Source organism: Scyliorhinus canicula, chromosome 9 (genome assembly GCF_902713615.1).
Source record: "Scyliorhinus canicula chromosome 9, sScyCan1.1, whole genome shotgun sequence".
Taxonomy (NCBI): Eukaryota; Metazoa; Chordata; class Chondrichthyes; order Carcharhiniformes; family Scyliorhinidae; genus Scyliorhinus; species Scyliorhinus canicula.
The window spans coordinates 34318215-34345539 of NC_052154.1; the positions used below are offsets into that span (position 1 = coordinate 34318215).

Sequence of the window (27325 nt, forward strand, 5' to 3'; positions counted from 1 at the left end):
TGGGGGGTGAAGTGCTGCATCATTAAACATGATCTTTGGATAAGACATTAAACCAAGGAGGATTCAGCTTGTGGTTAAGGGTGGAGAATAAAATATATTGTGTAAAGATCAGGACATGCCTTTCTTGAGCAACACTGCCAAAAGAAATTGATTTGATGACTTGTCTAATTTGGCAATATGCAATTTTGTTGTTGCACTTCATTACGCCTTTCCAATTTTCTTTGGATTATTCATGCAAAATTTAATAGATCAATTAAAATAAAAAATGCTCATGTAGTGATGAACCGATTAATAACCAGATGGTACTTCATTACATAACCTTCATTTCAAAATAATGTGGTGACAGATGCTTTGGGATGCAAATGCTCTACCATAAATGCAAGTCAAGTGGTTATAAGTTTTAAATCTGATTGTGTTTAATTTCCCTTTGTGCTTTGATGTTCTTTAAGTTGTTTCTTAAAACAATTGAAAAACTTATATTGCATCATTACACCAGCATTTTTATTTTAGTTGATATATTAAATTTTGCATAAACAAATCCAAAGAAAACTGGGACAATAAGCCACAAACTATTAATCAGGTTTGCACGGGACTTCTTAAAAAACATTTCTATAGGTTGTTCTTAAAATTTGACTAAGTTAGAATTTAAGTTGACCAAAAATATAATAGTTAATTTAACATAGGTTATGTTAAAGATGGATAAATTATTTCAGCTTAAATTTCCGTTTTGGTATAAAATAGTCATGTTGTGACCTGGTTGTTGCTGAATGCTATTCTCAGATCCAGCTGGTGCACTGTAAGAACATCACATTGTTAATGTGGAACAAGCAGGGAAGATAACGACTGCCATGTATTCTCACAGATGCCAACTTCTTACAGTCAGTATTTAAGATAAAATAACTGGTAATAATCAAGTGAAATGACAGTTAAGAAATTTGTGCCTAACCATGGAATTATTAACTGCATTGCAATTAATCTTGCCAGAAGCTCTTACCCTGTTCTGTGATATGGTCTGAGCAGGACACTGTGGAATTGTGTGAAGGAGGAACTGACGCCCTCGTGTAATTAATCCCAAAGGGTCAGGCTGCAAACAGAAGCCAAGTTTATTACTTATTGATAACATTACAATCAGTAGCTTTATTCAGATTTATCTCCAACCGCAGATTTCCTCCCCTGAATTATGACATTTTGCTATCAAATTAAATAAAATGGCTCCTTTACTTTGGCACTCATGATAACGTCTATTGCCAAAAAGGAGCCATGTTTTGTCGAGGTGAGCACCTAACTGTAGTGGCAAAATAATTCACAGCAGAAGCCACACCCATGATTGCTTTGGAATACAATTTGCTGCTGTTGATGCTGCTGGCTCTCTTGCTGTTCATCAGAGGTGCAATTTGGAGTTACATAAGCTGCTCCCGTGCATTGGAGACTCTCAGCAGGGAAGTGTAGCTGAAGACGAGTGAAGTGAAAGAAAGGTGAAGAGACTTCCAAGAAGTTGGCAATCACCTGTCAAGCAGTGAAAGCACCTTCGAAGATGAACTCTCTGTGCAGAGTGTCTGCAAGTTCTCCCCATGTCTGTGTCGGTTTCCTCCCACAGTCCAAAGATGTGCAGGTTAGGTGGATTGGCCACGCTAAATTACCCTTTGTGTCCAAAAAAGTTGGGTGGGGTCACAGGGATAGGATGGAGGTGTGGGCTTAAGTAGGGTGCTCCTTCCAAGGGTCAGTGCAGAGTCAATGGGCCAAATGGCCTCCTGCTGCATTGTAAATTCTAGGTAGGTCTATTCTGTTAAAACCAGAATCTTTTGGTTAAAACAGAACTTAACAAACTACTTGAATGTGTAAATACTTTACTCAAGAGGCACTGACTTCAGACCCACCTGCATGAAACTGGGCAGAGGGCAAGATGATGTCAGGATATCATTCTAGGCGATTTAACGCCTCTCTCAAACCCAAACCCACCTCCTTCCCTTGCCTGTTTTTAAAAAAACTGTCTTTAGTGTCCCTTAACACTAGTGCAGCAAATAAAGTCTAAGCTACCTCTATGACCATGAAAGCAGTTCATGTCAATAGTATTGAACAATATAAGCAGATATTTTCTTTCACTGAAAGTAGAAACAAACTAAATCACATTTTTAAAAAACACATGCATGCAAATTAAATTAGCAATTTATGAGAAAGAGATTGAACATTCCTATTAATCATCTGTGAAGTTCCACATTAACCATATTTACCTGCTTGGAGTTTATATCTTCTCCATCAAGGAAGAGATTGACCATTGCAGTATACAGAATGATGGCGACTGACAGGAAATCTGCATGTTTGATAATGGAAGTAAGCAGCTTTGGATCCAGACCAGGAATAAGGCTATTGAAAAATTGAGTAAAGTTGAAGGCTTTTTAAAAAAAAATATCGTGCATTACAATTCAAAATCAAAGTTCTAATTTTGTACATAAAAAGTGTGTGAACTATTGGAAATCTATTTTTACACAGTATCCTTTCAGCAGTTCAAGAAAACGTTCTTGCTTCAGAGCCCAGGCCAGAAGAGAGACTTGGGGCTGGATGCTCAGTGGCACACAGTTCGCTGGTGCAGGATTATCTACTCCCGCCACTGTCAATGACTAATTGAAGACACCCATGCCACTGGGAAACCAGCGGGTGGGGGTGCACTGTCTGTGGTGACAGAGATTCCCATTGGCCAGAGAATTCCGACCATGTTCTGTACATTTTGATACTTAACTAGTCAATAGTCAATTCCTTATATTCATCAAAAGACAAATACTGCCAAACGCTGATAAAGTCAGAGTTACACAATAAATGTAAATTCAGATTTACTTAATCTGCACAACTATTGCAAAATAAAATATAATTTCAATACATCTAACCATCTCCTCATGATATTCAATAATATTAACATCATTGAATCCCCATCATTAATAGCCTGCGTGTTACCATTTACTTAGTGTCCGAAAAGGTTAGATGGGGTTACTGGGTTACGAGGATAGAGTGGAGGTGTGGGCTTGGTTAGGCTGGTCTTTCCAATGGCCGGTGCACAGTAAATTCTATGTCTATGTTTCGGGTCTGGATGACTCTGTCAAATCAATGGGCTGCGCTGCGAACACCTCTAATCTGCCCCAAGCAGGAACATTTCTTAAATTTATGCTGTTGATGGAGTCTTAATTTTTTTAAAGTTGCATATTATACCTGAAGAAGGCAACAGGGAGAAGCTTAATTTCCATGTCAGAGATCATACCGTACAGGATCTGATGTGGCCCATGATCTGTTGTGGAGAGGAAAATCAGAGCAGAGTGAGGGGGGTTATATTGACGGACAAAAGCAAAATACTGCGAATGCTGGAATTCTGAAATAAAAACAGAAAATGCTGGGAATACTCAGCAGGAATGGCAACGTCTGTGGAGAGAGAAACAGAATTAACATTTCAGATCGATTACCTTTCCTCAGTACATGGAAAAGTTAGAAATGTAACGGGTTTCTAAATATCCCCAGTTCTGGTGAAAGGTCACAAATCTGAAATGCCGGTGGTTTCTCTCTCCAGATGTGTTGCCAGACCTTCTGAGTCATTCCAATATTTTTGGTTTTTATTGTTTACATTCAGATGTCTTGTGGAACTGCAAATTGTGGCCACACACATGCAGACAAATAAATAAGTTAGCATAACTTATTGTCCTCCAGAAACAATTAAAGACAAATTAAAATCATTATTAATCATTGATTGGGTGATACAATATCCAATCCAATCATGCTTGTAGCTGAAACTTTAGAACCTGTTTAGTAGATTCCTCACTGCAATGCTGACATACCATTTAACAGCTGAACCTGATTTCATTCATCTCATTCTCCTATGTACCAAATTGGCTGACGGTAGGTTCCAAACTCACATCAAACCCCATGCTCGCGGAGATACATTGTGAAGCACCTTGGAATGTTTTACTTCATTAAAGATGTTACATAAATGCAAATGTTGCTGTGGTGGTATTAAAAGAAACAGAGGGATCAACATTTATTTGGAACATTTTCAGTTTTGGCATGACCTGCAAGAGGTGCATGATTCAGACAGCAAGCTGGACAAAGCTGGTTAAAGATGAATCAGAACTTCTTGGGGGTCGTTTTGCGGGATTGAAGGAGCTGGGAGCAAAGTATCGGCTAGAGCAGGGGGAAATATTTAGATACATGCAGGTGCGAGACTTTGCCAGAAAGGAGATACAGAGCTTCCCAGTAGAGCCGGCTTCCACATTGCTGGAGGAGGTGCCGATGACAGTGGGACTGGAGAAGGGGGTAGTATCGGCGGTTTCCAGGGCTATTTTGGAAGAGAAGGTGCCGCTGGAAGGGATCAAGGCAAAGTGGAAGGAAGAGTTGGGAGAGGGTATGGAGGAGGGGTTCTGGTGTGAGGTGCTGTGGAGGGTGAACGTCTCCACCACGTGTGCGAGGTTGGGGCTGATACAGCTGAAGGTGGTGTATAGAGAGCACCTTACAAGGGCGAGGATGAGCCGGCTCTTTGAGGGAGTAGAAGATGTGTGAACGTTGCGGGGGGGGGCAAACCATGTTCATATGTTTTGGTCCTGTCCAAAGCTGGAGGATTACTGGAAGGAGGTTTTTAGGTTAATCTCTAAAGTGGTGCACGTGAAACTGGACCCGGGCCCTCAGGAGGCCATATTCGGGGTGTCGGACCAGCCGGGGTTGGAAACGGGCGCGGAGGCAGATGTTGTAGCCTTTGCCTTGTTGATCGCCTGAAGGCAGATCCTGTTAGGGTGAAGATCAATCTCTGCACCCTGTGCCCTGGCGTGGCGGGGGGGGGACCTGTTGGAATTCTTAATGCTAAAAAAGGTCAAATTTGAACTGAGGGGAAGGATGGAGGGGTTCTACAATTCATGGGCGTTATGCACTTTCGAGAATTGGATCACATCGAACATTAACTGGGGGTGGGGGGGGGGACTGTATGTGTTAATGGTGACTATGGGTGATTCCTGATTCCTTTTTGTTATTTGTTTATGTTAACATGTGGGCCAATGTTTGGGGGTTTGGTGGGAGGATGGGATTGTTGTTAAATTGATATGGGGATTGACATTGCATACTTTACTGATTATTGTTTATTGTTGGGTGTAAATTTGGGAGAAAATGTGAAAAAAGAGAATAAAAAATATTTTTTAAAAAGAGGAATCAGGACCTGGTGCAACAGCTTACCCTTGTTTGACACCAAAAATATATTAAGCCAGGATTTGTTCTGCTCCTCCAAAACCATGATCAGTTCAGCACATGTTTTTAATGCGACAGTTGAGGCCGGGGATTCCTTTGAAAAGAAAAACAACAAAATTGCAAGACGCTTAGAAACGTGGCAGAAGCAGATTCAAGCAGTTTCAAAGCACATTATAGATCATCGATTTAAATGAATTGAACATGTTAAAATAACTCCAAAATATTTAATGTAAATGATGTGCAACGGTTAAAGAGTGAAAACGTTCAAGATCACAGAGGTCCCAAAGTTACAGGTCAGTTCAACAAATTAGCTAAATAAATGTATGTGTGTGTTTCACACTCAGGCATTTCACTTTCCAGTTATACTGTAACTAACCTTAAGAGCCGCAAGGTTTTGCTGCAGCTTTATAAAACCCTGGTTATACCACACTTGGAATATTGTGTCTAGTTCTGGTCGCCTCATTATAGGAACGATGTGGATGCTTTGGAGAGGGTACAGAGGAGATTTACCAGGATGCTGCCCGGACTGGAGGGTATGTCTTATGAAGAAAGGTTGAGGGAGCTAGGGCTTTTCTCACTGGAGTGAAGAAGGAAGAGAGGTGACATAATAGAGGTGTACAAGGTGATGAGAGACATGGATAGAGTGGATAGCCAGAGACTTTTTCCCCAGGGCGGAGATGGCTGTCATGAGGGGACATAATTTTAAGGTGATTGGAGGAAGGTATAGGGGAGATGTCAGAGGTAGGTTCTTTACAGAGGTGTGGGTGTGTGGAATGCACTGCCAGTGGAGGTGGCGGAGTCAGAGTCATTAGGGACATTTAAGCGACTCTTGGACAGGCACATGGACTGCAGTAAATTGAAGGGGTGCAGGTTAGGTTGATCTTAGATTAGGATAAATGGTCGGCACAACATAGTGGGCCGAAGGGCCTGAACTGTGCTGTACTGTGTACATATGTTCTATGTAACCATGTTAGCCAAACAGTAATTTCAAGTTTTTACTCCTTATTTTACGCATTGGAAGACGTTTGTTCTCTGATGATCATACAATTTACAGTGCAGAAGGCCATTCAGCCCATCAGGCCTGCACCGGTCCTTGGAAAGAGCACCCTACTTAAGCCCACACCTCCACCCTACCCCCCTAACCCCGCCAGACGATGTGGTGTATCATAAGAACTATTGTGTTGCTACATAAGAATAATAGCTTCAGTGTGGACAGGAAATCATTACCATTGGCATCCTCCCATTTACATAAGATGATAGTCATACAGCAAATCCATGGCGTGGAAGGTTCTACCACAAGTGTTGCACATGAGGTGGTTATCAGGTGTCCTTGTGGGTTGGTTTTTTAGGGGTTGGTGCCTTCTGTCAAGCTGATTATCATTGTGACGCATACTGACCCACAGGTAAAGTCGCTATTCCCCTCTGTCATTGGCTAATGTCTCCCACATGTGAAAATCAATGTTTAGGACCTTCGTGTCACACTTGCGAGCATCCTTGAAATGAATGCTTTGGGCATCCAACTGGTCTTTTGGTGCTGGTTACCTCACCATACAGAATATAAATGTTATTGTCTTCCATCCTATATCAGCTCCTCAACCAGAAAAGGCACCTCTGCTTGCTGAATCCTACCGTACTTGAGAGATTTGCCTTTGAGAAGCCTGTCACATCCATTTTGTCTTTCTGTGAGATACCAAGAACGCGCCACAGACATCAAGGATGAAAATTGTTACGTTTCTTTTCTTGATAGTCGGCCATATTCCACAGCCGTGCTTTACAACCATGCCTATATTAAACATCTGTATACACATTGCATTGTTAAACAAAATATCACCCTTGAGGATACGTTTTCAGAAATCCAGGTACAAAACCATTAACAGAAAAACATACACTTGGGGAAGTGGACAGGTGTCAACAATACGAAGAGTGCACAGCAGGATAAGTAAAGCACCTTTGGCTTCAATCGCGACCTGTAGGGATGAAGCAATATCATATTTACCTTAGGCTGCAATAGGGATGAGATCAAATCCACCAAACTGAGGTACAGCACGGAAACCTGGAGACGGAATAAAGGGCGTGAATAATGGACCAATTTTGATGAATCATGTGGGTTTTGATGCCACTAACAAAAAATATAAAATCTCCACTTTATTCCACACAATCTAGTTTCATGCAATAGTCTGAATTGGGCCAATGTTTTTCCTTATCGTCAAATTCAAAACTATTTCTTAAACTAATCCAAAAATCTTTACCATAGAGTACAAAGCTGCTATAGGACTGGAAAGCGGGAATTTTTAAAGCTGAGAGCATGTGAAGCACAAGTTTCTTTCAGAAGCTTGGAGCTGATACTTTCACCATGGCCTCGCACATCACACATGCCGTACCTCCATATTGAAGCCAGTTATAAGCCAACTACTTCTAGGGTATTCATTGTCAAGGTATACTTTGGAATATTGACTGGGAGATATACTTCAAAATACTCACCTGTTTAGAACCATGAAGTCGTTTTCTAAAAGATTTTCATATTTTACCAGAAGATACTTTAAAAAAAAAGCATGATTTGTTTTGTAGCGTCATCACTTCACACTAACTTCTGTGATTTAAAAATGACAGAAAACTTCAAGAGGAAAATAAAATGTAAATGCGAAAACAAATGCAGGTTGCAATTAGATTTTTTTTATTCGTTCGTGGGACATGGGCATCGCAGGCTGTGCCAGCATTTATTGCCCACCTCTAATTGCCCTTGAGGGGCAGTTAAGAATCAACCACATTGCTGTGGGTCTGGAGTCACATGTAGGCCAGACCAGGTAAGGATGGCAGATTTTCTTCCCTGAAGGACATTCGTGAACCAGATGGTTTTTACGACAATGATTTCATGGCCATCAGACTTTTTAAAACTCCAGATATTTTGTTGAGTTTAAATTCCATCACCGGCTGTGGTGGGATTCGAACCCAGGTCCCCAGATCATTATCCTGGGTCTCTGGATTACTAGTCCAGCGACAATACCACTGATCTGCATGGTGTAAAGGGAAGTATCACCTCTGAGCCTATAATATAAACTGGTACATCATTTGCTTTTACATTTTAAATGCGTATCATTTCCAGCTCAGTAGCACCCTTATTGTATAATGGCAACAATGCGCACCTTCATTAGCAGAAAGATATCTTAAAGGGTTCAGTACTAAGAACGGGGGCCTTGAGCAGGAGGAGTGTGAAAATTGGACAGGACTAAGGCGCGGGATTCCCCCCCCCCCCCCCCCCCCCGGGGCACCGGATATTCGGCGGGGGCGGGAATTGCGCCGTGCCGGTCGGCGCCCACTCCCCCCCCCCCCCCCCCGGCGATTCTATGGGCCGTGATGGGCAGAGGTCCCGCTGCTGTAATGCCGGTCCCGCCAGCGTGAATTAAACCACATAGCTTACGAGCGGGACCAGGCGGCGCGTGCGGGCTCCGGGGTCCTGGGTGGGGCGCAGTGCGATCTGGCCCCAGGGCGTGCCTGCACGGTGGCTTGGCCAGCGATCAGGGCCCATGGATCCGTGGGCGGGCATGTGCCGTGGGGGCACTCTTTCCCCTCCGCGTCGGCCATCAACCTCCACGATGGCCGACGCGGAGGTGACCCTCCCGCGCATGCGCGGGGATGACATCAGCAGCCACTGACACTCCCGCGCAGACTTCCGCTGGCCGACGAAGTCCCTTCGGCCCTGGCTGGCGTGGCGCCAAAGGCCTTTCCCGCCGGCCGGCGGCGCGCCAACCACTCTGACGCGGGCCTAGCCCCTCAAGGTGAGGGCTTGGCCCCTAAAGGTGCGGAGGAATCCACACCTTTGCGGCGGCCCGACACCGGAGTGGTTCCCGCCACTCCATCCTGCCGGGACCCCCCCCCCGCCCCGCTGGGAAGGGGAGAATCCCGCCCAAGGCCAGGACCAAAGGTATGATCAAAGAGAAGGGTATTGAGGAGGTTTGTAAAACCGGAAAGGGTGATCTGAAACTATCAGAGCTTTGTCAAGACGAGGACAGTATTTTGAATGAATTGAAGCTTGTGGAGGCTGAAGACAAATAAGCCATCAAGGAGATTGTTAGAAGTCAAGCCTTAAGGTTTTCAAAGCACAGATCATGAGCTGGATTCTCCGGTTGATCGGTTGGAGAATCCAAGTTTCCGACCAATTCGGGGGCGGCGCCACTTTGGTGATGCACCACTCTCTCCGTAGTGGCATACTCGCAGAGTACGCTGCGCCATGTATCGTTCCTGAGGCGGTCCTCCCGATGCTCCGCCCCCGACCGGCCGTGTTCCCGACAGCGTGGGTATCTCACGGTCTCACCCGTCAGAGACTCGGCGTGGCGGCTGCGGCCTCAGTCCAGCGCCATGACAGGAGGAGGAGGAGGAGGAGGAGGAGGGCTGATCTATGGGCAGGAAGGAGGACATTATTTGGGACTGTGGGGTCGTGGTCCTGGGCGCATGAGCCGGCCGAAGGGTGGGGGGGGGGGACTATTTCCCGGGCTGGGTCTGCGTCATGTTGCACAGTGAAATTCGCATGGACCCGGCAACTCTCCGGAGCATATCGGCAGCTGGAGACGGGTGCTCTCCGCTGCCGTCCTGTTAGCCCCCAGCAAAATGGGTAATCGGTGAACATTTTGCGCCAGATTTTCTGGTGTAAAACGCCACCGTTCCCACGCCGGCATGGGGGCATATCCCCACAATCAGAGAATCCAGCCCCATGATTTAAATGGGAAAATTAGGGTGGAAGCAGGCAATGTTTCGGGGCGGGGTGGGGGGGGGGTGTCATGGACAAAAAATGTTCCGTTTAACGGTGGATCTGCAGGAGTTTGGAATTGAGCAGTGAGCAAAGGTTCAGGAGTTTCTGTCTCTGCCCTGTAGGTGGCAGCAGGGAAGGTCAAAAACCACACCAAAAAAATGGCTTTGGTTTTACTGGAGGAAATGTTGGCTTATCCAGGCGTCCATAGTGGTTTTTTGATAGAAGGACGTGTTCAGCATTTATGTTGAATCTATCGAAGAGATGCATACTATCAGGATGAAGGAAAATAACATAATAAAGAAAACATTTACCAGCTCATTTTCAGCACAGATCTTTCTCATGATTGTCGGAAGAATCGTCAGCTGAATCTTCCTTTGTAGAGTAAAGTATAAAAAAGCACCAAGAACCCAGGGACTGTCAGATGGAGGGCTTTTAATTTTTCCTGAAAGTAACCTGAAACGATTTAAGAAGAAAAAACGAAATACATAAATCTCCCTTCAAGATCAAAGTCCAAGATCAAAGTCTTGTACTTTGATCTGTAACTGCAGTGAGTAAAATGGGGGTGGGGTCCTAGAGGACATGCTCAAACCTGTTATTTTGCAGCATAATGTTTTTTATTCATATACTCCCAAAATATATCTGGCAATATAAAGAAAAGTTTCAAACGTATAATAATAATCTGTATTGTCACAAGTCGGCTTACATTAACACAGCAATGGTTACTGTGAAAACCCCCTAGTTGCCACATTCCGGCGCCTGTTCAGGTATACCGAGGGAGAATTCAGAATGTCCAATTCACCTAACAGCACATAGTTCGGGACATGTTGGAGGCACCGGAGCACCCGGAGGAGACCCACGCAGACTCCGCATAGACAGTGACCCTAGCCGGGTATCGAACCTATCACCCTCCCCCTCCTGCCCCCATCACCCTCCCCCTCCCGCACCCATCACCCCCCCTCCCGCCCCCATCACCCTCCCCCTCCCGCCCCCATCACCCTCCCTCTCCCACCCCCATCACCCTCCCCCTCCCACCCCATCACCCTCCCGCCCATCACTCTCCCCCTCCCGCCCCCATCACCCTCCCCCTCCCACCCCATTACCCTCCCCCTCCCTCCCCATCACCCCCCCTCTCGCCACCATCACCCTCCCACCCCCATCACCCTCCCCCTCCCGCCCCATCACCCTCCCGCCCCATCACCCTCCCCCTCCCACCCCATCACCCTCCCCTCCCATCACTCTCCCCTCCCACCCCATCACCCTCCCCCTCCCACCCCATCACCCTCCCCCTCCCATCACTCTCCCCTCCCACCCCATCACCCTCCCCCTCCCACCCCATCACCCTCCCCCTCCCATCACCCTCCCCTCCCACCCCATCACCCTCCCCCTCTCCCTCCCACCCCCATTACCCTCCCACCCCCATCACCCTCCCCCTCCCGCCCCATCACCCCCCTCCCGCCACCATCACCCTCCCCTTCCCGCCCCATCACCCCCCCTTCCGCCACCATCACCCTCCCACCCCCATTACCCTCCCCCTCTCCCTCCCACCCCCATTACCCTCCCCCTCCCGCCCCATCACCCCCCTCCCGCCCCATCACCCTCCCCCTCCCGCCCCATCACCCCCCCCTCCCGCCACCATCACCCTCCCTCTCCCGCCCCCATCACCCTCTCCCTCCCGCCCCCATCACCCTCCCCCTCCCGCCCCCATCACCCTCCCCCTCCCGCCCCCATCAACCCTCTCCCTCCCGCCCCCATCACCCTCACCCTCCCGCCCCATCACCCTCTCCCTCCCGCCCCCATCACCCTCCCTCTCCCGCCCCCATCACCCTCCCTCTCCCGCCCCCATCACCCTCCCCCTCCCACCCCCATGCTGCCCCACCAGGTGGACAGATTTGGAGCGCTGGGCGAGGGTAGGCAACACCCCCAGACCAGCCAGGGTGAGTCACCACCATTATCCCCTTGGTACCAACCCCCGCTGCACACCTATCACCTCTCCCCCCCCCCCCCCCCCCCCATTGTGTCCGCCACCTGGCAGACTGGCAGGCAGCTCTGGGTTTGGATGGGCAACCCCCCCCCCCCAGGCAGGCCAGGATGGATGTCGGCCACCACCGTGCCTCTGGCACGAACCCCGGTCCTATCTCCCCATTAGAGGGTGATTGAACCCCACTCGTCGGCAGTCCGCTCCCACCCTGCACCACATGCCAACACTAATACTGCCCACCACACAGAGGCCACTGGCTGTGGAGCCCCTATGCTCCACCCGCATCCGAGTGTCTCACACTGTGCATTATCTGTGTTCCCCCCCCCAAACCCTGCCCCGCCACCCAGGAGAAGGTGGCCCACAACTGCAGGAAGAGAAAGAAGACCAGAGGGAGCCTGCTGGACCTGCGGCTCTTCACCGTCGCAGAGCAGTTGGACTTGGTTGATGGGGCTGGAGAGCAGGCAGTCACCAAGGTAGGCGGTCGGCAATGGAAACGCAAGTGAGCCCACAACGAATTGGGATGTCCCTATGGCACGTGTGTCGTTTCCCCCCCCCCCCCCCCCCCCCCCCCCCCCCTTCCCCCACACCATGTCCACCTCCAAACTAACCATGCACCTTGTCTTCATCTTGCAGGATTACCTGTCAACGAGGAGGGTCCATCTGGGGTCCCTCACCCCCACTGGAACCCCACGCCTCACCTGGTGATGAGGCGGAACCTGCTAGTTGCTCGGCAACCCTGCAACGCCCAGGAGTACCAGCCCGGGGATGACACCGACTTCTCGTCACTGACCCTCCACCATCCCAGAGATTCTCACCTCGGATGGGCAATTTAGTGAAGAGGCTCCTGGGACACTATCTACACCACACACATGCTGCAGTAAATCAGGTGGAAGTAGGAACCCCCGAGGGCCGGCCCGACCCAGGGACTAGCTGCCGTCCAGACAGGTCTTGGGCTTCTGGAAAGGACCGTCCCATCAATGTTGCAGATGCAGGGGCAGAGCCAGGGACTATCGGAGAGGTTGTCAGAAACCATCCAGCACCTGCAGGTGCAGTTGGAGTCCAACTGGCAACAGGGAAAGGAGGCATGGCCAACCAGGCCAACACCACACGAGTGGCGTCCGCGGTGGAGCCCTTGGGTGTGAAGGTATCAACCATGGGTCAGGATGCCCAAGGCCTGTGGCACTCTGTGCGGGCAGTGGCCGAGGCACAGGACAAGGCAGCCATGTACCAGAGCAACATGGACATTGCAGCAGCGTTCCATCATTTGGTCCAGTAGCAATGGGTCATGGTGGCGGGGCCAAAGGCATTGGCTTGGCGCTGCCTGACCTGAGCCACCTCAGAGGGACCTGGCTCAGTCCTTGAGTGGCATGACACAGTCCCAGGGGGACAAGGACGTGTCCCTTGCTCCATGGCCACGAGCATTAAGACCATGGTTGAGACAGGAGTGGGCCGCCAGGCCTGGCAGCGCCAGACAGCGGAGCCCCCAGAGCTCACTCCAGCCACGCCCTCCCTCCCCCCTTGGGGCCATCGGGCACCCGAGGGAGGAGGAGGAGATGGGGCCCATACCGGTGACACCCACAAGGGAGGTGCCGGAACACTGCAGCACCTGATTCCCCCCACCTGTCGTTAGTGCATCCGAGGGCAGTGGGCAGAACCTACTAGATGGAGCATTAGAGCATGTAAAATCAAACATTGGACACCAGTTAGGTTGGCACATAGGTTAGCAATAGGGGCAAGGGCACTATACTTGTATATATGACAATAAACTCCTGTTGACCGACATCCCAAGCTGCCTCGGTCTTCTGTCTGAAGGGTGTGAGGGATGGTCTTGGCTGGGAGCAGGCGATGTACTGGGTGGGGGAGATATTCGAACTTCCGGTGGCCAAGTCCCCTAGTCATTGAACCTGGAGGCGATCAGACTGTCCCGTGCACGGTGGACTTGACATACATGTTGTGCAGCCTCCTGTACCTGCCCGGGTCCCATGTCCTGCCCATCCTGGGGCTCCTCCGCATCCTCCTCGTTGAATGAGGCTTGGCATTCATCCTTCTCCTTCAGCATGTGGCCCGTCTGCTGCACGATGTTGTGGAGGACACAGCAGGCCTCCACGATGTGGGAGCTATACTGGAGGGTCCCACCAGCAGCACAACTGGCAGCCCACCATTGTGCCTTTGGTAACTTGGAATACCATCTCTCCCTCATTGGCCACGGCACCCGTTTCTCGATTTTAAATTCCACAAGTGAACCGCACTATCATCTCTTCTGCCTGGTGGAGGGGGAGCAATGCGGGAGGCCGGAGAATACCAGGTCGAACCCGTTAATGATACGCTAACAGTTGTTACTGTACAATTTGTATGCCGACGTTGGCACACGCCGTGGACTGCATTTAGACCATTATCGAGGCGCCGAAACATGCCGTTTTCGGCTGATGCGAGATTCACTGCCCGATCGCCATTCGTGATTCCAACGTCACTGGACAGAGAATCACGCCCATTGTCTGCAGAATCACAATGAATAATGCAAAATGCAAGGAATGGGCAATTAGCAAAACCTGATCTTATTGGGCAACTTGAATTCTAGTTCAGCTTTCATTACCATAATTATTAAATTGATGGCTATTTTAGTATTGCTGTTTTTCCATGCCTCGCCTAAAGCTGCAGTCTCCTCACAGAGCTCTAAGTTTATGGATTGCAGTTGCCTTCCAATACCATCCCCAAGTGCTACTTTTCAGTGTTGGCAATGAGTGCCTACAGCCTGCTTGACAATAGGGGGCAGCAGAGCCAACTCTGATCAGTCTTCACCCAACATCTACATTCTTGCCTCATGTAATCCCTACTACCCCCAATTCAGGAGTGCTGAAACCAATTTTAACACCGACAGCCGCTCCTGACAAGATCAGGACCGACAAGGGAATTATACCTATGATCCCTATAGTCTGTACGGGTCAGCCAATCACCGATAAACTCACTGTGGGAAGTAATACATTGATGTTATCTCAAATCAGCGGCAAGTCTCGGCCCAATCAACTTTCACTTGTTTTGCGCTTTTCAGTTAATCAAGAGAGGAAAAACTTCACAGCACTCCTCAGATTTATTATTTTTGAAATGGGCCCTAGTCTCTTCGGGGTCCTTAGCTGGAAGTTTTGAAATTGAAAGGGATTTATTTTGCTGCTGAGAGACATTTCAAAGGGTATGTTAGAATTCCATAATGAAGAAAAGGGTCATTTTGCGTTGTGTGCATTTTTAAATACACTGTAATTGAGTTGATGATAATTTTTTATGGGCTGGTAACCGAGTCCATGAGTAAAAGTTTAAATTCTGTCAGACTCTGAAACATGTATTCCCACGCAGAATGTTTATCGCTGACGATGATGCAGCAGCTTCCTTTATGGCCAGCATTCCAATTTCCCATTTAGACTTCAACAAAAAGCCTCTTCTGTTTTTTTTTATTCGTTCAGGCGATGTGGCGTGACGCTGACTGGGTCAGCATTCATTGCCCATCCCTAAATACCTTGCACTGAGTGCTAAACCCTTTCAGAAGGCATTTAAGAGTCAACCAGACTTAATTATTCCCTGCATATCAGTAACATTAATCAAAGCCAACTCAAATATTATTACTGTATTAGCTAGTGGTTCACAGCCAATTTTCTTTGAACAAGTAGACATTATGTTGGCGTCTACTGTCTAATTACCAATACTGCAATATGATCTAGTGGAAAACGAGATCACAGATGTGATTTGTAAATATATTGTAGTAGAAGCAATATTTCAGGGTGGGAAATTTGAAAAGGCTATTCTTCACTGGCAGAAACATCCTCACAGGCACTTTATCCCAATAAAGGGAAAAAGATGTTGCATCAAGATACTAAATGAATACTTTTCGTCAGTATTCACTCAAGAAAATGATAATATTGTGGAGGAGAATGCTGAGACCCAGGCTATTAGAATAGATGGCATTGAGGTGCGTAGGGAAGAAGTGTTGGCAATTCTGGACAAGGTGAAAATAGATAAGTCCCCGGGGCCGGATGGGATTTATCCTAGGATTCTCTGGGAAGCCAGGGAAGAGATTGCTGAGCCTTTGGCTTTGATTTTTAGGTCATCATTGGCTACAGGAATAGTGCCAGAGGACTGGAGGATAGCAAATGTGGTCCCTTTGTTCAAGAAGGGGAGTAGAGATAACCCCGGTAACTATAGGCCGGTGAGCCTAACGTCTGTGGTGGGTAAGGTCTTGGAGAGGATTATAAAAGATTCGATTTATAATCATCTAGATAGGAATAATATGATTAGGGATAGTCAGCATGGTTTTGTGAAGGGTAGGTCATGCCTCACAAACCTTATCGAGTTCTTTGAGAAGGTGACTGAACAGGTAGACGAGGGTAGAGCAGTTGATGTGGTGTATATGGATTTCAGTAAAGCGTTTGATAAGGTTCCCCACGGTCGGCTATTGCAGAAAATACGGAGGCTGGGGATTGAGGGTGATTTAGAGATGTGGATCAGAAATTGGCTAGTTGAAAGAAGACAGAGAGTGGTAGTTGATGGGAAATGTTCAGAATGGAGTTCAGTTACGAGTGGCGTACCACAAGGATCTGTTCTGGGGCCGTTGCTGTTTGTCATTTTTATAAATGACCTAGAGGAGGGCGCAGAAGGATGGGTGAGTAAATTTGCAGACGACACTAAAGTCGGTGGAGTTGTAGACAGTGCGGAAGGATGTTGCAGGTTACAGAGGGACATAGATAAGCTGCAGACCTGGGCTGAGAGGTGGCAAATGGAGTTTAATGTGGAGAAGTGTGAGGTGATTCACTTTGGAAAGAATAACAGGAATGCGGAATATTTGGCTAATGGTAAAATTCTTGGTAGTGTGGATGAGCAGAGGGATCTCGGTGTCCATGTACATAGATCCCTGAAAGTTGCCACCCAGGTTGATAGGGTTGTGAAGAAGGCCTATGGTGTGTTGGCCTTTATTGGTAGAGGGATTGAGTTCCGGAGCCATGAGGTCATGTTGCAGTTGTACAAAACTCTAGTACGGCCGCATTTGGAGTATTGCGTACAGTTCTGGTCGCCTCATTATAGGAAGGACGTGGAAGCTTTGGAACGGGTGCAGAGGAGATTTACCAGGATGTTGCCTGGTATGAAGGGAAAATCTTATGAGGAAAGGCTGATGGACTTGAGGTTGTTTTCGTTAGAGAGAAGAAGGTTAAGAGGTGACTTAATAGAGGCATACAAAATGATCAGAGGGTTAGATAGGGTGGACAGCGAGAGCCTTCTCCCGCGGATGGAGGTGGCTAGCACGAGGGGACATAGCCTTAAATTGAGGGGTAATAGATATAGGACAGAGGTCAGAGGTGGGTTTTTTACGCAAAGAGTGGTGAGGCCGTGGAATGCCCTACCTGCAACAGTAGTGAACTCGCCAACATTGAGGGCATTTAAAAATTTATTGGATAAGCATATGGATGATAAGGGCATAGTGTAGGTTAGATGGCCTTTAGTTTTTTTTCCATGTCGGTGCAACATCGAGGGCCGAAGGGCCTGTACTGCGCTGTATCGTTCTATGTTCAAGCATAACTGAAACACTGGGGTTGAAATGGATGTGTTTGATGCGGCATTCTGATAGGACTGAAGGAGTCTGTTATATGTTATGATCAAGTAACTTGTGTATTGTAACTCTAAGTTGAATCTGTCTTTTGCTCCACCAAGTACAGGAAGAGAGAACAATGGGTTTTGCTCTGTAAATAAGACCGGCCTGTCTTAACTGGGCTTTCATTTGTCAAGCAGGCATGATTTAGTCACCTATTTCCTGGATTACCTGTTGGCCCAGCATTGGTTATCGACCATCCTCTGTAGTTCTTTGGGAAATGAAGTATCACTAATCCGTTTCCACTGTGTGACCAGCACTGGCTCCAATCTCAGCCACCAAAACTTCAGAAACAAGACACAACACATTGACATTAACCATAGTTGACAAAAGGGTTAGGCTTAGTAGTTTCATATTCAAAAGTCTTTCTGGGATAAAATATCACTTTTTAGTAAAAAGACCAAACGTCAGGCCAAACGGAAGCCCAGGAGAGAGCAGTTACAATAAGGGTGGGGGACCAGGTTAAACATGCTAAAGAAATAGGAAACCCATTCGGATCTCTGAACTTGAGAATTTCATGAACTATTCATATTCATAAGCACAACTAATAATGTTCAGCAACTAAACTTGCACCTAAATATCCTGAGATTGCTGTTTTTATTTGGCTATACAGGCCATCTGAAGTCAGTATATACAATATTTGGAAATAATTTGGAAGATTTGAAGGAAGGACCTGGATAATTTTATATTTAACTTATCTTGGCTTAAAGTGTTTCCTTTCTCATCAAAGTGAGAAAGGTTAGTGTTAGGAACCAGAACAATTTTCAATTTCTAACTCAGGCAGTCCTCAGCCACCTCAATATTTTAAACATATTTGGCAGAATTCAACCAAAACATTTTGAATGTCGTATTGGCCGGATTTGGCAGGATGTTTGCCGCCGGCCTTTTGGGTGAGATCCACACCGGTATTCACCCATTTACTAATTTCTTTGGGCCCTGGGGGGTTTATCCCCGGTCTAGTCCACGCTTAGAAATGTTTTCAGCAATGGGGAGCTGAACTCGCCGGCAAGATCAGCTCCTCAGACATCTTTAAGTGAGCTTGAGGGCTCCCCACCCCCCAAACCACAGACTATGACATGCCCCGCACACATGGGCATTAACCCCCCCCCCAGCGAGGGCAAGATCCACATCGCAATGTCTCATGACATTCGGTTGAATCTCGCAAGACACCTCAGCGTCGCGAATCTCGGAAGAGACCTCTCACGAGATTCCACGACCTCGTCGCAACCCAAGTCGGGCACCACAAGGCTGGTACATCGCGCCCATTATTTTTAGCTATACGCTAGGTTTGTTACTTCTTCTTAAGTTGCTTGTGCAACTGAGACATTTTATATTATTATGCAAAATTGTGTATGAAGGGTAACAAATTATGTACAACACAACTATATTTCACAAGTAACTTTCAAAGGGAACAAATCAATTTTTAAATGAGAATTCAAAGCACCCTTTCTGCAGACTTTTTAATGATGTACTGACTGTTGAAGAACTTCACCTGATATTTATCATCATCACATAATCATGGGTTCATCAACCCTTTGGGGACTTGATTGAGGTTCGAACAGCTACTTAGGGATATATTCAGGTAGGTGTAACTGGGGTGTAAAGTACTCAATTACAAGGCACAGGTTACCATTTGACCATGGAAGGTTATAATCACATCAACCAATTTTATGTTAACATTGCTGAGATATCCTAACATCCAGTAAATATGTGAGCATACTACGCATTAGTTAATGGCTAATTAGGTTACGAGAAGAAATGTGTTTTGACTGAACGTGTCTTCAGTGAATTAGACTTCAGTGTCTAATCCCCATAGGAAGAGTTCATGAACACATGGAAAATGACAAACAAAAGTCATTGCAGAGTCAAACATAAACAAATAAAGAGAACAGGAATGTTTGCACACAAATATGTTGCTGTATCACGCTATCCTTACCGCTGCAGATAATAAGAGTAGAGGACAATGTTCTCTAGTATTGTTCAGAACTTCAGCAACAGCACAATCTGCTTCTTCACACTCAATACAAGTGTTAAGCAAACCCTGAAACAGAGAACGTGCTACATATTAATTAGAATACCAACGTCCATCGATTTTATTTCAGAATATAAACATAAAAGCATTTCCTTATAGTTTAAAAGAAATTTCTTGTAACTGTGGCCATAGCACTGGGTAACAAATACTCATTTCTACAGGACATAATTAAGAGACTTAAAGGTGAATGATATGATTTCAGGTCTTTTCAATATCCCTCTGCACTTTTACGCAGCAGCCAACATGAGGAAGAGAATGAGTTATAATCAAGATGGGAAGATACCTGCAGATTAAATAAAATGAACCACTTCAGAGTGCATCTTGATCTCTGTCAAACTGTGAATATCATTGCACTTTACTGTTCTGACAATTTCAGATGCTTTGTAATATTTCTCTCAGGTATTTTATGAACAAAGTATATTTTTGCAAAAAAAACTTTATTAGGTAACTTGGGATGGACAATAAATGAGCCTTGCCAATGAGGCCCACATGCAATATCAATTTTAATTGGCAATTTCTTTTTAAATTAATTTACAAGACGTGGGCACGGCTGGCTAAGCCAGCATTTATTGCTCTTCCCTAATTGCCCTGGAGGTGGTGGTGGTGAGCTGCTTTTTTGAATGCCTGCAGTCCCTAAGGTGTAGATACGCCCACAGTGATGTTCCAGGATTTTGACCCAGCGACAGTGAAGGAACGGCGATATGTTTAATAATAATCTTTATTGTCACAAGTAGGCTTTCATTAACACTGCAATGAAGGACTTCAAAAAGTCCCAAGTTGCCACATTCGCGGCGCCTGTTCGGGTACACAGGGAGAATTCAGAATGTCCAATTCACCTAACTGCACGTCTTTCGGGACTCGTGGGAGGAAACTAAAGCACCCGGAGGAAACCCACGCAGACACGGGGAGAACGTGCAGACTCCGCACAGACAGTGACCCAAGCCGGGACTCGAACCTGGGACCCAGGCCCTGTGAAGCAACAGTGCTAAAACCACTGTGCTACCGTGCCGCCCCATTCCAATTCAGGATGGTGAATGACTTGGAGGGGAATGTAAGTCATTAGAAAGCAAAATGATGTAGTAACCTTGTGATTTTTGTTCCTATTGTACATTATGTTGTTCAGCACACACTTCACGCATTCTGAACAGGAGAGTAATGATCAAAACTGAATTTCTTACTCTGAAGAAGTGCAAGGTAATGCCAAAGGGAATCACAAATTCCTTTGAGTAGTCATTCCGCTGTAAACAGATAAAGGATAATAGAGTCTTCAATATGGGAATTGAAACAAACAAAGGCAGTTAGTATGAACTCCATATTTATTATCACCATGATCTGGAATCTACAAACCTTTGACAAAACTACAAAGTAAGTTGCAATAGACTTTAAAAGGTACTCTACAAATTACCACAATCATTCAAATATCACCATCATTTCCATACATAGACTACAATTTTAAAAAGTGTTAAATGTCACTCAGTCCTACTCTACCTATACTTATTGTTAAAACGCGCAGTTATTGAATTAAATTATTTTTTAGAAAAGCTGTTTTACATTTTTTAAAAATGTTTTAAAAATTAATAGTTTCATGACTGTTTTAAAATGGCTTCAAACTATCAGACTGAACGGTGGGTTACAGACTCGGTCTCCTCTTCCAAGAGGACAAAAGACAATCCTTAATTTAACAATGGTTCACTGTGGAATCGTTCAGGAGATAATGCCGTTTTGCTGACACCTCACTGTAAGAATGTACATTGTGCCATGGCCGGGGCAAAAGCTGAGAACCACAGGTGGGAGAAGGGCCTTTGATGCCATATTTGGAATTTGACTTGGCATTTTGTACAAGTCACATAAAGTTGCCATCCTACCTCCTGCCACAAGCTGGTTGCAAACCAGCTGGGGCTGGTTTAGCACACTGGACTAAATCGCTGGCTTTGAAAGCAGACCAAGCAGGCCAGCAGCACGGTTCAATTCCAGTACCAGCCTCCCCGAACAGGCGCCGGAATGTGGCGACTAGGGGCTTTTCACAGTAACTTCATTGAAGCCTACTCGTGACAATAAGCAATCTTCATTTCATTGAAAGAGCAGGAAGCTGAGGGAACCATCTTAAAACATGTTAAGAGAAGCAGCCAACAGCTTCAATCCAGGCAGAGAGGGAGTGACATCCAGAAATGGTTATTGGTCTGCTGTAATAAACTGGGCAACTAAAAGAGCCACACTTGCAGAACTAGAAGCAAAGAACCGTCTCTCCTCCCTGTAAACCTAATTCCATCTACAAAGCTTACCTGTTAAAGCAACCTCTGGCAATTCGACACTGGAAGCTATCACAGCTGCAACTCTACAAACTCAAGACCTTCATGTCAGACAACTCAACATCTCGACTTCAAAACATATCAGGCCTGCACCAAATATGGACTAAATTTGATTCACGTTTATACGTCTTGTTTTATTCTCATTTGAACTAATCTTTGTGTGGCTGTGTGATACCTGTAGTAACTTCATCGTTCCTTAAGTAAGTTCCAGAGCAATAGTGTGAAATAAATTAACCTTTTCTTTTCTGAATTAAAAAGGCTTTGTCATAGGTTATTTTTAATTTGAATTACCCATTCCAGGGGTAAAATATCCACATTCACAACAAATATATTGTTCACAGGCGACTTTAGAGAAACACCTTTAAAGACTCCGTAACAGTATTCATTGTATTTCGATAGAATTAATGTTACTTTGTCTCCCAGCTCCTCAATCTGCACTGCAGAGAAATTTCTATGCTTCAGCCAACTCTAAAAATCCCATGTTTTGCAACTTAACTGAAAATAAAATAAAATTAAAGTATAATATAAAAGTGAGGACAGGAGGCATGATTTTAAAATGGGTGTTGAATCACCTGCAGCTGATGATCCAATTATTATTCTTCCTTCTCCTGGGCTACCTGTAATGTCTGTAAGATTTGTAGTATCTACTGGCCAAATAAAATTTCAATAAAGACCTGTACAAGCAGCACTTGGATAAGATGGTTCGGGCAGGTGCTAAGGCTGTCCCAAAAGTGAATACCGTAGGTTGCTCTAAGATGGACACCAGTTGGAAACGTAAATGGGACAGTCCAAAAACAATGTGGCGTAGCACTGCGGTGACTGAACTGGAAGAGATGGGGCTTACGTGGGACAAGACACAAGCCACAGAACAAGACAGGGACCATTGCAGGAACGTTGTTGCGGCCTCATGTCCCATCCAGGACTAGGAGGATAACTAACTAACTAACTTTCCTGATTTTTGTATTTGTGTTTGTTCCTAGCTGGAGCAAGGTCACTTTAAGAGTCTGATCACGTGACGTATTGATGATGTCATTAGCCGTCTGCACGAGCAAACTGGCAGTCTATCTTTACAGCCTGTTCAGTAAACACCTTTTCCATAAAGCTCTTATTTGTCAATCAAATCTCAATGGGAACACTAATGGATTCTCTAGATTACCTTTACCTAAAGAGTCATAGACATGACATAGACATAGAAGACATAGAACAGTACAGCACAAAACAGGCCCTTCGGCCCTCGATGTTGTGCCGAGCAATGATCACCCTACTCAAACCCACGTATCCACCCTATACCTGTAACCCAACAACCCCCCCTTAACCTTACTTTTAGGACACTACGGGCAATTTAGCATGGCCAATCCACCTAACCCACACATCTTTGGACTGTGGGAGGAAACCGGAGCACCCGGAGGAAACCCACGCACACGCGGGGAGGACGTGCAGACTCCGCACAGAGTAACCCAGCCGGGAACTGAACCTGGGACCCTGGAGCTGTGAAGCATTGATGCTAACCACCATGCTACCGTGCTGCCCGTAAATTGTCGTCATTGAGTAGTTAATATTGATAATATTTTCTATTTCAAAGGAGTGGATAACACTCCTGTAACCACAGGACAAGTTAAGAATTAAACCAGAAATGGTCCACTACTGTCAGAAGTTATGGACATGGTACTTTGTGGCAAGACGGTGGGAGAAAAACTGGAATTGAAGTCATATGTTACCCAAAGACTCAAACTATCTGTACTGGCCGTCTCCTCTGGGGAACGAGGGTCATCATTCCACCATTGTTAAGGGAACGGGTCATAAACCAACTTCATATAGGTCATTGTGGGATAGTAAGGACGAAGGAGGCAGCCAGAAGCTACTTTTGTGGCCAGGGCTCGATAGCAAAATCGAGGAGACGGTGGGCATGTGTTCAGCTTGTGCAAAGGTTCGAAACCCGCCGATGCTAGCGCAATTACACCCATGGGAATGGCCACAAGGGCCATGGCAAAGTGTTCATATAGTTTACGTCAGACCATTTGAAGGACGAATGCTTTCGAGTAAACACGTACTCGAAATGACCCATTATGAAGACTGCGTCCTCAGAGAGAAGAATAGAAAGACTGGGTGAGATTTTTGCGAGATTCGGTTACCCCTGAATAACTTGTTAGCGACAATGGGCCACAGTTCATTTTGTAATAATTCACAAATTATCTAAAGGAGAACGGAGTCCCACACATCCAATCTGCTCCTTATCATCCTGCCATCAATGGGTTGGCTGAAAGGTTTGTTGAGCAATGAAGTATTCCAATTCCTAAACCAATTCCTGATGACATACAGCAAAACAACACACTCGACAACACAAACTCTGGCATTTCGGGAGAAAATGTGACAAAGGAGGAGAATAAAAATATTTTTTTTAAAAACACAGTGCGGTATTCTCCGCTCCCGATAAAAATCGGGATGGCCGTCGTGAAATCGGCCGAGCTTCACGATGGCCTCGGGGGCCCGCTCCCCGCACCTAATCCATCCCCACCCGGGGGGGGCTAGGAGCGGGCTCCCGTCGTTTCTGGCCGCGACCTCGTCTCTCCGGAAATGACACGGAAACGGCGATTTTCTGATGTCATCCGCGCATGCGCGGGTTGCCGGTTCCAACCCGCGCATGCGCGGGTGACATCAGCGCGCAGACGGCACAAACCGCGCATGTGCGGTGCCGTCTTTCTCCACCGCCGCCCGGCAAGACGTGGCGGCTTCATCTTGCCGGGCGGCGGAGGGGAAAGAGTGCGTCCGTTTTGGACGCTGGCCCGACGATCGGTGGGCACCGATCGCGGGCCTGTCCCCTCCCGAGCACAGTCGCGATGCTCCCATCCACATCGGGCCCCTAGATGCCCCAAACGGGCATCTGGCGCCCGTTTCATGAATGCAGCGACCAGGTGTGTTTGCTGCCGTGGTGAAACGGGCGTGAAGGGCCGGCCGCTCGGCCCATCGTGCTTGGAGAATTGTCGTTTGCCGTGAAAAACGGCCAGCGGCGATTTTTCCGAGCCGGGGGGGGGGGGGGGGGCACCAGGGGGGGCGTAAAAAATTTCGGGAGACCCTCCCACGATTCTCCCACTCCACGTGGGGAGCGGAGAATTCCGCCCACAAACTCCGGCTTTACTCATGGTGAAACTTCAGTCACACTCAGCGTTTGATCTGCTGAAGCCCCCTAAGGCAAGAGATATTGTTGAGAGGAATCTGCAAATTCAGGTTTTGTGATTTGAGAACAGGGCTAAATGCCATGTTTTTCATAAAGATCAGGAGGTTTTGGCCAGGAACTATACCACCAGTTAAAAGTGGATGCCTGCCATCATATTAGCACAGAAAGGACCGTTCAAAATTGGGACGATGTTGTGTGGAGACGGAAAGCTGATCAGCTAGTTTGCCAGATTCAGAGTCAAGCAAGAGTCCGCAACGAACTGTGCCAAGTGAAGACCCAGACATTCCTGAGAACCTGACAATACCAGAAACAACTGTAGAAGACAATCCCAAGTTGAGGACACTTGAACTCCGGGTCAACCTGCAAATATGACCTCAAGTCCAGTTGCGACAACTACAGGCGAAGTCCAAATTAAACCAAAAACAGCAAAGGATGCTGTCAACATGAAAAACAGACTCCTGAGGTTCGCCGACAACCACACACAAATCGGTGTCCTCCGAAACGTCTAACCTATTGCCTGTTGCGTTTGTTAATTGTTCATATTGTAAATTTCAATTGTTAATGTTATATTGTGTTTCATTGCAGGAACATCTAATGTAAAGGTGGAGGAAAGTGTTGTGTATTCATGTTTGTTCCGAATTGGAACAAGGTCATTTTAAGAGTCTGATCATGTGACATATTGATGACATCATCAGCCACCTACGCGGGAAAACGAGCAGTCGATCTCTATAGTCTGTTGAGTAAACAGCTTTCCAATAAATGTCTTGTTTATTTTGTACCTATGTGGTCTGCAAGCCTATCATTGAAAAATATTACACCTGGCTTATCGTTAAAAATGGCAGCTAATTACAAGGCACTATCCATGCACAAGGCAGCCTATTTCTTCAGGATGGCTCTGAATACAGCATGTAGGTTCCTCATTAGTATAGTAACAGGGCCAAATTTGTTTTAACTGATTTTGATGCCTGAAAATCATCCAAGACCAGGATGGCCCCTGACGAGGGGCTGGTTTAGCTCACCAGGCTAAATCGCTGGCTTTTAAAGAAGACCAAGCAGGCCAGCAGCACGGTTCAATTCCCGTACCAGCCTCCCCGGACAGGCGCCGGAATCTGGCGACTAGGGGCTTTTCACAGTAACTTCATTGAAGCCTACTCGTGACAATAAGCGATTTTCATTTTCACGTTTTCTGAGGTTTATTTGGGGTACAGTGCAGAGCTCTGCAAAATCAGTCACTATTGCTCCCTTTTCCATCTGGAACATAGACACAACAATGACCAATTTCTACCACAAAGGGTGGCCACCTTTACTTCGAGCTAGAATGAAGCCAATTCATTGTGATCCTGATGGAAATAAAATGTTTCTATCCAGGCAGATTAAACTACATGCAGAACTGACTAGGACCTAAAATGAAAAATCTTCCAGCAGTAAATGATTCCTCAGACACATTCTCACTAATTACAGCACAGGAGGCCATTCCGCCCATCATATATTTGATTGCTCTCCGAAGGAGCAATTCATTGTCCCCTGTCAACCCCCTACAGACCTATTTATTCTTCCTTTTTAGATAACAATCCAATTCCCTCCTGAATGCCTTGATTGAACCGTCTCCGCCACACTCTCAGGCCATTGCTTTCTAAAGTCTAACCACTCGCTGCGTGAAAAAACCTCCCCTCATGTCACCATTGTTTCTTTTGCCAATGACCTTAAATCAATGCCCCCCGCCGACTGGTCAATTGTACTTCATTAACTGATCAGCGTCTGGGGTCTACGTATGTTAATATAATTGATGAGAGTTAGCTCATTACAATGTAATTCCCGACACCACACTTACCAATTCTGTATTTGTAAAGTGAAAGAATGCCTCACATTCCAAAGTTGTCTTTAGTCTGTCTTTGCGAGTCCTGAACAGCAAACTGGGAGGAAGTGCCACTAGAATTCTGAGCAGACCAAAAAAAAAAGGAAAAATGTTTTAATTTAAATTAACAGCATGCACCATTCAGTACATAAAGATATTGCGTGCACCTTGCTATAAGGTGCATGGGTCAATGCCAGGAGATGACAGGTTGTGTTTCTGCTGTTATCCATCCACAGGTGTACAGTTGTCGACACTTGCTGTCTAGCTTCAGGTGCAAAGAGCCACCTTGAGATTAGCTGGTCTCTGTGGCATTATATTCAGCACTGGGAGCACATCTCAGGGTAATGGAAAACAATTAAAAGGACAAAAACATCTATTCATTTTTAAAA

The 27325-nt window shown here is 46.3% G+C and overlaps 2 protein-coding genes across 5 annotated transcripts in view; one reads left to right on the forward strand and one right to left on the reverse strand.

The window, feature by feature from the left end:
- Positions 1–25799, forward strand: part of znf276 (zinc finger protein 276) — a 58336-nt gene extending 32537 nt beyond the window's left edge. The window contains exon 11 of the mRNA XM_038806500.1: positions 25667–25799. Coding sequence (XP_038662428.1) covers positions 25667–25676 — 10 coding nt within the window. The 3' untranslated portion in view covers positions 25677–25799. The remainder of the gene's footprint in view (positions 1–25666) is intronic.
- The window catches only part of LOC119971234 (Fanconi anemia group A protein-like), a 136134-nt gene that overhangs the window by 2160 nt on the left and 106649 nt on the right, over positions 1–27325 (reverse strand). For all 4 annotated transcript variants that reach the window (XM_038806494.1, XM_038806495.1, XM_038806492.1 and 1 more), the window contains 10 exons: positions 26913–27018; positions 20776–20835; positions 19502–19606; positions 17737–17849; positions 10270–10411; positions 7208–7264; positions 5200–5305; positions 3202–3277; positions 2232–2364; positions 995–1084 (listed from right to left, as the gene is read on the reverse strand). In XM_038806494.1, coding sequence (XP_038662422.1) covers positions 995–1084; positions 2232–2364; positions 3202–3277; positions 5200–5305; positions 7208–7264; positions 10270–10411; positions 17737–17849; positions 19502–19606; positions 20776–20835; positions 26913–27018 — 988 coding nt within the window. The remainder of the gene's footprint in view (positions 1–994; positions 1085–2231; positions 2365–3201; positions 3278–5199; positions 5306–7207; positions 7265–10269; positions 10412–17736; positions 17850–19501; positions 19607–20775; positions 20836–26912; positions 27019–27325) is intronic.